We start from the raw sequence: 10386 nt of genomic DNA, 5'->3' as shown, positions 1-10386 counted from the left end.
TATGTATGTATGTATGTATGTATGTATGTATGTATGTATGTATATATGTATGTACGTATGTATGTATGTAATTTCTGATATTATCGTTACGTCCTATGACGTCATGCAGCTTACAAATCATGTCGCCATTATTCCATCAAAATTCAGGCACATGCGCAACTACAACAAAGTCACTGGAATTTTATTTTCTAAATTCGTTTCATATCAGCAAAGTCTGTACTAAAAACAAATTATCTCCCTTAGTGCAACTCAGTTGCAGTCTAGTAAAAACCCCCTAACCCTAACCCTAACCCTAACCCTAACCCTAACCCTAACCCTAACCCTTAACATTTAGGGAAAGTTGTACCACAGTTTCTGACACGTTTTCTTCGGCGACCTATAACTTTTGAATGCCCCGATACATTTTCAATATCAAGACATCAAAATGTGCGCAATTGAATTCCCTTTCCAAAACGCTAAACAGTTTAAAAATCGGACGGTCAACAACAGAGATACGATTTTTTCAAAGTTTGCCTATAAGCCTTAACAGATTATCTCCCCTGAATTTCAATATGCAAATTTTGGCATACCTTCTTCAGGAAATTGTTACAAAAAGACTACTATATATACAACTAAGTATGTATTACTGTTGGGGGACCCTTGAATCCAAAACATATCGGCGCATGCGCACTTGAAAGGGTTAGGGTTAGAAAAAAAGATCCGGCTAACCCAAACCCTAACCCAGGTTAGGGTTAACCCTAATTTGGGTTAGGGTTAACCCTAACCCTCATATATTCATACGCCAGCCATATCACAACCATTAATTGTCAGCCTACACCCCAGGTGCCCCCCTCTATATGATACCTAACCCTAACCCTAACCCTAACCCTAACCCTAACCCTAACCTAACCCTAACCCTAACCCTAACCCTAACCCTAACCCTAACCCTAACCCTAAACAGTTTAAAAATCGGACGGTCAACAACAGAGATACGATTTTTTCAAAGTTTGCCTATAAGCCTTAACAGATTATCTCCCCTGAATTTCAATATGCAAATTTTGGCATACCTTCTTCAGGAAATTGTTACAAAAAGACTACTATATATACAACTAAGTATGTATTACTGTTGGGGGACCCTTGAATCCAAAACATATCGGCGCATGCGCACTTGAAAGGGTTAGGGTTAGAAAAAAAGATCCGGCTAACCCAAACCCTAACCCAGGTTAGGGTTAACCCTAATTTGGGTTAGGGTTAACCCTAACCCTCATATATTCATACGCCAGCCATATCACAACCATTAATTGTCAGCCTACACCCCAGGTGCCCCCCTCTATATGATACCTAACCCTAACCCTAACCCTAACCCTAACCCTAACCCTAACCCTAACCCTAACCCTAACCCTAACCTAACCCTAACCCTAACCCTAACCCTAACCCTAACCCTAACCCTAACCCTAACCCTAACCTAACCCTAACCCTAACCCTAACCCTAACCCTAACCCTTAACATTTAGGGAAAGTTGTACCACAGTTTCTGACACGTTTTCTTCGGCGACCTATAACTTTTGAATGCCCCGATACATTTTCAATATCAAGACATCAAAATGTGCGCAATTGAATTCCCTTTCCAAAACGCTAAACAGTTTAAAAATCGGACGGTCAACAACAGAGATACGATTTTTTCAAAGTTTGCCTATAAGCCTTAACAGATTATCTCCCCTGAATTTCAATATGCAAATTTTGGCATACCTTCTTCAGGAAATTGTTACAAAAAGACTACTATATATACAACTAAGTATGTATTACTGTTGGGGGACCCTTGAATCCAAAACATATCGGCGCATGCGCACTTGAAAGGGTTAGGGTTAGAAAAAAAGATCCGGCTAACCCAAACCCTAACCCAGGTTAGGGTTAACCCTAATTTGGGTTAGGGTTAACCCTAACCCTCATATATTCATACGCCAGCCATATCACAACCATTAATTGTCAGCCTACACCCCAGGTGCCCCCCTCTATATGATACCTAACCCTAACCCTAACCCTAACCCTAACCCTAACCCTAACCCTAACCCTAACCCTAACCCTAAACAGTTTAAAAATCGGACGGTCAACAACAGAGATACGATTTTTTCAAAGTTTGCCTATAAGCCTTAACAGATTATCTCCCCTGAATTTCAATATGCAAATTTTGGCATACCTTCTTCAGGAAATTGTTACAAAAAGACTACTATATATACAACTAAGTATGTATTACTGTTGGGGGACCCTTGAATCCAAAACATATCGGCGCATGCGCACTTGAAAGGGTTAGGGTTAGAAAAAAAGATCCGGCTAACCCAAACCCTAACCCAGGTTAGGGTTAACCCTAATTTGGGTTAGGGTTAACCCTAACCCTCATATATTCATACGCCAGCCATATCACAACCATTAATTGTCAGCCTACACCCCAGGTGCCCCCCTCTATATGATACCTAACCCTAACCCTAACCCTAACCCTAACCCTAACCCTAACCTAACCCTAACCCTAACCCTAATTAGGGGAATGGTAACTCTAAGTGTAAATTGGTAACCCCGATAATATTAGTGAGCTACCAAAAAAAATTGAAGGGGGTTAAAAGAGGGTTTGGGGGTGCCTAATAGGACCCTATAGTAGGTGCTGAAAATTTTTTTGGGACATCTCAACTCATTTCCGTTAAAAGTCAAATGGCACCTTTAGATTACCGCTAACCATTTTGCTTTCCGAATAAGGGTTAGATTTCTATAAAACGGAAGATTTGCTCCCTCAAAAATACCTACCAACCCCCGTCAAACCCTCCTCAAACCCTCCACCAAAAATGATTAAAGGGGGGTGGGTTTTCGCTCTTCGGAGATATTGTACCCGCCCGGGGTAGACCCAACTAGAGCGTCTAAAATTCATATGTATTTGAAAACGTTTAGAAATAATATTTTTTTTTATTCTTTAAGATATCGTTCAGATGTTTTGGTTCTATTCTTGTCTACCCTAATGCAAACTTTTTCTGCGAAAAAAATTTTGGAATATGTTCAGACAATTTTTTTTAAATATAGTTTATCTTTTTTATGAAGGCAACAGTTACCGCAAATGTAAAAATATGGCATATTTCTTATTTTCCTAATAACTTTACCATTTTTCAGTTCCAGTTGATGCACTAGGGCTCAAAATGTTGCAAATAGACTAGTAAACAAGGAAAACAAAAGACCAAATGTTCATCTGATGCAGTTTATCCTAGATTTTGCTTTAAACAAAGTTACCATTTACCGCTGCAACAGAAAAATGTAAAAAATAAAATTAAAACACAATGAAAAGTTTATCACTCAGAATTTTTTTTCGACATTGGTTATATACTGTTGGTGATTCGTTCCTAAGTAAAAGGACATTGTAGCAACCCAAAACAGTTTTTGGATTGAGATTAAATCACCGATTAGTGTAAAGGTAGCTATTTTAGTGAGGTGCCCCCTTGTACTTTTTTTCCACTTTTTCTTAACTTAAAAAAAAGTCAAAATCAATCAAGTGATTGGGTTGATCGGGTGAATTTTGAAAGCCATTGTTCCTCTTTCTGTTAGCTTTTGATGGATTCCTGTGGAAGATAATTCAAATAACTTCATTTTAGTTGTCATACCATGAAAGTGCATCAAATATTATTTGAAAAACTAGCAAACCGCAAACAGGTCCATTGGTTGATTTTTTTGGGTCAAAGCGGTAATTGGTAACCTTCATATGAATGAACTAATTCATCTATTTTATGCCGAAAATAGCACTTTTGTTAGGGTTTTTTGTTGAATTTATGTCAGAATTTGTAAATTTAGTTACCAAATACCGCAATTTTGTTACCAAATACCGCAGTGGAGTTATCAAATACCGCAACTAAGTAACCGTATACCGCAACTAAGTTACCGATTACCGCAAACTAAGTTACCGAATACCGCTATCTTATGCGGTGTTTGGTTACAAAGTTACCAAACACCGTTAAAAAAGTTGCCAAATACCGCAAGAAAGTATCCATTTACCGTTCTCATGTTTGCGGTAATTGGTTACAAAATCAACCAATTTTTTGTTATTTTACCTTTTTTTTTAGTTTTTTTTGCTGTTTTATGTCGTTTGGACAAATTCAAGTGAAATCTACCTTCTTTATCGTGTCTACGGTCCGTTTTGATATTTTCAATTGTGATGTCGAGAAAGCTGAAAATATTTATACAAGTGTATATGTACATGTGTGTTAATATATGTATATATGTATGTGTATATATGTGTGAATTTGCATATGTTTACCGTATGTGTACATTTGTATATGTGTACTGTACATGTGTATGTGTTAATGTGCATGTGTACATGTGCATGTGTATGTCTAAATGTGTACTTGTGTATGTGTATATATGCAGATGTGATATGTGTATAAATATGTGTATGTGTATAAACATGTGTATGTGTATATTTGTGCAAATATGTGCATAAATGTATGTGTACATGTGTATGTGTATTTGTATATGTGTACTGTATGTGTACATTTGTATATGTGTATTATACATGTGCATGTGTTAATATGCATTTGTACATGTGTACATTTGTATGTCTAAATGTGTATGTGTACATGTTTAAATGTACATATGTAAATGTGCATCTGTATGTGTAAAAAAAAAAAACAAAAAAAACAAAAAAAACACATAAAATGATGTGTATTGTATACTTTCGCATGCTGCTATCACTTAACCTACAGCTACGTGATTTATAATTTGTTAGAATAAGATATTGATCTTGAGATACGCGAAGAATCCTTGGTGTTCAATGGATATTTTGGATACAGAACGAAAATGAGTTTAATGAAAAAATGGGTCATAATTTTTCCATCTTTTTTATTTCTCAGAAGTTTCACACAAGACCTTCACAATGTGTCATATATGACACTAGAAGCCTTTCTACGAAGTTTTATTGCATTATCTATAGTAGTTTTGCTGTACTGAAAAACATGTTTAAAATTTCAATCGCAAATATTTCCCTTACTGTTGAAGTAAAACACAATAACTAAGCATTATAATCTTTGTTTGGATGAGTAATGTACAGGGTTCACCTAATTTGTATTACAATTCAGGTTCGAAGTAGCTAGATAAGATTTTATACCAGAAAGTAACCATTACCGCAAATTACTTAGCGGTATTTGGTAACCTAAGTCATCTATTGACCCAAAAATTACGAATTTAAAAAAAAAAGTTGGAACATACAGTCTTAGATGCATAATATCTTTTATTAGTTGTTAGTTGCTTTGGACTAGCTGTCAGTTACTGCGAGTACTCTCATATCTGTATTTAGTGTACCTTTGTTGTTGGGATGTAAAAGTACCCTGCCACGTCCACTAATAATTGTGGAGAGTTGTCTTATTGGCAAGCATACCACATCTTCTTTTTTTTTAAATTTAGGTGATTTATTTTTTACTTCTATTGATATTTAAACATTGTAATTCATATCAGAAGTGATTATCATACAAAAAAAATGATACTTTTTTCATGTTATAAAGTACCTTAGGACCTGCATTGCCTAATTTGGTCATTCTTCAGGTGGCAGTCGAAGAGAGAACACCAAAAAGGTAAGTTGTTATTTTTTTTGCTAACTTTTTTATCTCTTGGTCAATGTTGATAAAATAAATTGTAGAAACTTGGAAAATTGTTACTCTTTTTTTTTAATATTTGACATTTACCGAGAAAAAATATGCCAGACGAGGAAACTAAAATAAAGTAATTGATAATAAGTGAATTAGTATGCATAATATGTGAAATGACGTAACGTAATGCCATTCAATTTCGATATGAAAAGCCTTTTTTGATTGGCTAATATACTGATGATCAAAACATATCTTAAATTTAGTTTTTATGCCCCATTTATGGGTATTTTGTTTTCTGGTCTGTGCGTCCGTCTGTTCCTTCGTCTGTTCGTCCGTCCGTCCGTCCGTCTGTTCGTCCGTCCGTCCGTCCGTCCATTCGTCCCTCTTCAGGTTAAATTTTTGGTCGAGGTAGTTTTTGATGAAGTTGAAGTCCTATCCACTTGAAACTTAGAACACATGTTCCCTATGGTATGATCTTTCTAATTTTTAATAACTGTTATATTTTTTTCAGAATAAAAAGGAATTCCAGATCTTCAGTGGATGTCATTTTCTCACTTTCTTTCTTTAATTTTTTATAAATTGATATTTTTATTTTCTAAATTATGCTTATTCCCTACGGTTTTTTATGTTTTGGTATTTATGATGAGTTTGTGAATTCTCTTATGTTTTGTTTTAATCAACATATTCAGTTTCAGGAATTTACTTTCGGGGGCTACCACTACGTTGTTTTGTTTTCTAATAATAATTTTCATAATGTAATTGCATATTGTGAAGAACAAAGATTTATTTTTCTTAAGTTCTACTGTCTTTTATTTTAAATTCTTCCTTTTTCATTCCATTTGAGATTTGGTCAGTTTTATTTTCTAACTACTTTAGTTCCCTTTTACGTTTAGTTGTCTAGTTGTAGCATCTGCGGATTTTAAATGTAAGTTTTTTAAATGTTTATGTAGCCAATCTCAATACTATTATTGCAATATCATTGTTTATTTTCAGGAGTTGCCTACTTGACAGATTATTTTTCTTTTTTCTTTTTACATTTAGTATTTTCTATTTCAACTATTATGCCTACGTTTGAATCTCCATATGGTTTTGTCTGTTTTTTATCAAATTTTGAATTCACCGATGCTTTATTATTTTGTCAAAACAGTAATTTTGATGTTTCTGAGTTTTCTTTTCATGGTTTAAACTATATTGCTGTTTATTCAGTTCATGATTTTTTTCATTTAGTTGAATGGTGTGAGACTGAAGCATTAGATTTTCAAAAATATATTCCTTTATAAGTTTCAATTTTGTCGTTTAGTTTATTATTTTTCTTTTTTTATTTTATTACTTTCAGTTTACATGAGAAGAAAGAAAGCAGAGAAGATGATGGTAAGTACTACTGTATTTTATTGTTATATTAGTACAGTTATTCGACTAGACTAGATATGATCATCAGTCAAACAGATCATAAATTAATTGAAACTCCTGTTTACTAAACACTGCAATTAAGATACACAATACAACAATTTAGTTACCAAATACCGCAATTAAGTTACCAATTACCGCATTTTAGTTACCAATTACCGCAATTAAGTTACCAAATACCGCAATTTAGTTACCAATTACCGCAGCTATGTTACCAACTACCGCAACAAAATTAGCCTTAACGTTAAAGTATTTGCGGTGATTGGTGACAGGTTACCAATTACCGTAATGGAGTTACCAAATACCGCAATAACGTTACCAAATACCACAATAACGTTACCGAATACCGCAATTACGTATCCAAATACCGCAATTTAGTTACCAAATACCGCAATTTAGTTACCAAATACCGCAATTTAGTTACCAATTACCGCTAAAGTATTTGCGGTGATTGGTTACAGGTTACCAATTACCGTAAAGAAAGTTACCAGATACCGTAATAACGTTACCAAATACCGCAATAACGTTACCTAATACCGCAATTGCGTATCTAAATACCGCAATTACGTATCCAAATACCGCAATTAAGTTGCCAAATACCGCAACAAAGTTACCAAACACCGCAACAAAGTTACCCTTTACCGTTTATTTGTTTGCGGTGATTGGTTACAAAGTTACCAATTACCGTAAAGAAAGTTACCAAATACCGCTACAAAGTTACCATTCACCGTGCATGTTTTTGCGGTGTTTGTTTTCAAAGTTACCAAATACCGTATAGAAAGTTAACAAAAACTATCAAAATTGTGCTAAATTCTGAGTATTTGGTGTCCAATTTTAGGTATTTACACCATATTTGATGATCGAAAGTTAAAATCAAAGTAACATGTTTGCAATTTCAGGAAAGTGATTCCTCATCTGATCCGGATATTATTGATAGTACACCAAGATTAACAAGGTGGAAGACAATACCGAAATTAAATGTTTGTTTCCCATTCTCAAAGAGGAAGACAATAAGTCCAAAGACAGTAACTACAGATGCAACACAGAATAAGAAAAAACGTGGCTTAGCTGTAGCTGAAAAAACTCACCCCCAAAAACCACCGGTTCTTAGAAAGGCATCAACCAGTAGTGAGTCTGCATATAACCCGTTCGACGATACGGACACGGAAGATACAGATCAGATCACTAGCTGTGATCAAGTAGCACCGACACAGATTGCAAGGTCTAAGAAGAAAGGAAAAGATCATTCACAGTCAACTGAGAAAAAGAGAAAAAGACATCCAGATACTTCAGATGGGGAGGATGCAAGTGCAAGTTCACAACCAGAAAGTAAAAGGAGAAGAAAAGAAATTCCGAGTCAGAAAAAGACAAAAACACCACGGGGATTAGCACTTGCAAAGAATTCTAAGCCAAAAAAACAACAAACCACACCCAGTAAAAAAGAGACCAAACGAGTGCGTGAGCCTCAAAGTTGTCCTCACTGTCGAAAAAGTGTTATTAACATATGGAGACATTTGAAGGACATTCACTCAATTTCAAGTCTGCCGAACAAGGACTTAATAAGGAGCAAAAAGGGTTATCTTGTGAAAAGATGCCCTTACAAAGGATGTATGGCTGTTGTTGACAGATTAACCGATCATTTAGTTAGAAAGCACAAAGTAGCTAGAAAGTCATATCAAATCAAAAGACTCACGATGAGAGCCGAAGCTATTCCCTCGACATTGGATGTTTCTGGGAGAAAATGACAAAACGTTAAAAAGCACATCAAAAAAGAGGATAAAATTCAGAATATAGAAATAAGCTCGGAGGACGAGCCCGTCAAAGTTAAGAAAGAACAGATCACAGTGAACATTAAGTTAGAAAAGAAGAACATTTTAGAAAAGAAGGACATTATTGAAATAAGCTCAGAGGAGAAAAGTTGTGAAGAGGATAGTTCAGAGGAGAATCGTTGTGAAGAGAATAGTTCAGAGAAGAATAGTTGTGAAGAGAATAGTTCAGAAGAGAATAGTTCAGAAGAGAATAGTTCAGAAGAGAATAGTTCAGAAGAGAATAGTTCAGAAGACAATAGTTCAGGAAGCTCAATGATAATAACTGATGATAGTGATGAAGAATCAGCTGAACAGGAGGAAAAAAAAGAGTATTATTTTGAGAATGAAGAGATAAAAGAGTTCATCAAGTATTTACAACGGCCACCTTATCTGAAGGCAAGAAAAGACGCATTGCAACATGCGTGCCAGGTGTGGTTTGTATGGGGTGAACTATCAAAGGAAAGAAAGATGAAGGAACTTTTCAATCTGGACAAACTGAATGATTGGCTTAATGAATTTCTAAAACATCATGCTCCAGGAACTGCACGTTCATATTTAAGTTCGATTGGATTGTTTGTAGGGCATCTGGTCAGGCAGGGATTTCTAAGGAAGAAAGTTGGGAAAGCCCTAAGATTCAAGGAAGACATCAAGCTACTCAGCAAACAGATTCGGAAAAAAATCCAAACCAGAAAGACTAAACTGGCTGTGGAGGAAATAGGTAAGTGTAACGTTAATGTCTACATGAAACTACAAACAGTATTCGAAACGATATATCCACATAATACACACAGTTCAAACACACACATACACACAAATACACGCACATACTCTCTCTCTCTCTCTCACACACACACACACACACACACACACACACACACACACACACACACACACACACACACACACACACACAAACACACACAAACACACACACACATGTATGCACATACTCGTAAAAACATGTTTGTGTATGTGTATATGTGTTTGTGTATATGTAGTTTTGTATGTGATTGTGTATGTATATGTGTGTTTGTATATATTTATGTGTGTATTGGTGTGCTAAATGTTTGTATATGTGTGAATGTGTATGTGTCAATATGCATGTGTGTGAATGTGTATGTGTGTATATGCATGTGTGTGAATGTGTATATGTGTGTGTATATGTGTGTATATATAAATGTATATGTGTGTATATGTGAGAATGTGTGTGTATATGTGTGTATTTGTTAGTATGTCTATGTATGTGTGTTTGTGTGTCTGTGTGTGTATGTGTGTCTGTGTGTGTATGTGTGTGTTTTTTTTTCTCATATGCCTCATACCAAATGTATTTGAATAACACAAATATACAAAACGATGATGAGCTATTTGTTTTGCAGAGACCATGATCACGCCAGAAGATTTTTCTGAATTTTGGCAGAGTGATGTTGCCAGTGAGGCGGAGGCGAAGTTAAAAGGGGAGATACCCGAGACAATACAACAAGCTGACTTCTATCATGTGAGAAATTACCTTTTGCTTAGGCTGTTACAGTCTAACGCACAAAGGCCTGGAGCCATCAGAAATCTAACACATCAATCCATAGA

General features: G+C 35.4%; 1 protein-coding gene across 1 annotated transcript; it reads left to right on the top strand.

Annotated features, from left to right (window-relative positions):
• Nucleotides 1–6931: 6931 nt before the first annotated feature.
• On the top strand, nt 6932–9503 carry LOC127702896 (uncharacterized). Its single transcript, XM_052207202.1, has 4 exons — nt 6932–6961; nt 7999–8431; nt 8906–9173; nt 9386–9503. Exons 1-4 carry the CDS (start codon nt 6932–6934, stop codon nt 9501–9503), a joined length of 849 nt encoding a protein of 282 aa, XP_052063162.1.
• Nucleotides 9504–10386: the final 883 nt, after the last annotated feature.

The sequence above is a fragment of the Mytilus californianus genome, unplaced genomic scaffold (assembly GCF_021869535.1).
Source record: "Mytilus californianus isolate M0D057914Y unplaced genomic scaffold, xbMytCali1.0.p SCAF_5, whole genome shotgun sequence".
In the NCBI taxonomy this organism is placed as follows: Eukaryota; Metazoa; Mollusca; class Bivalvia; order Mytilida; family Mytilidae; genus Mytilus; species Mytilus californianus.
This window is presented reverse-complemented; position numbering and strand designations above follow the sequence as displayed.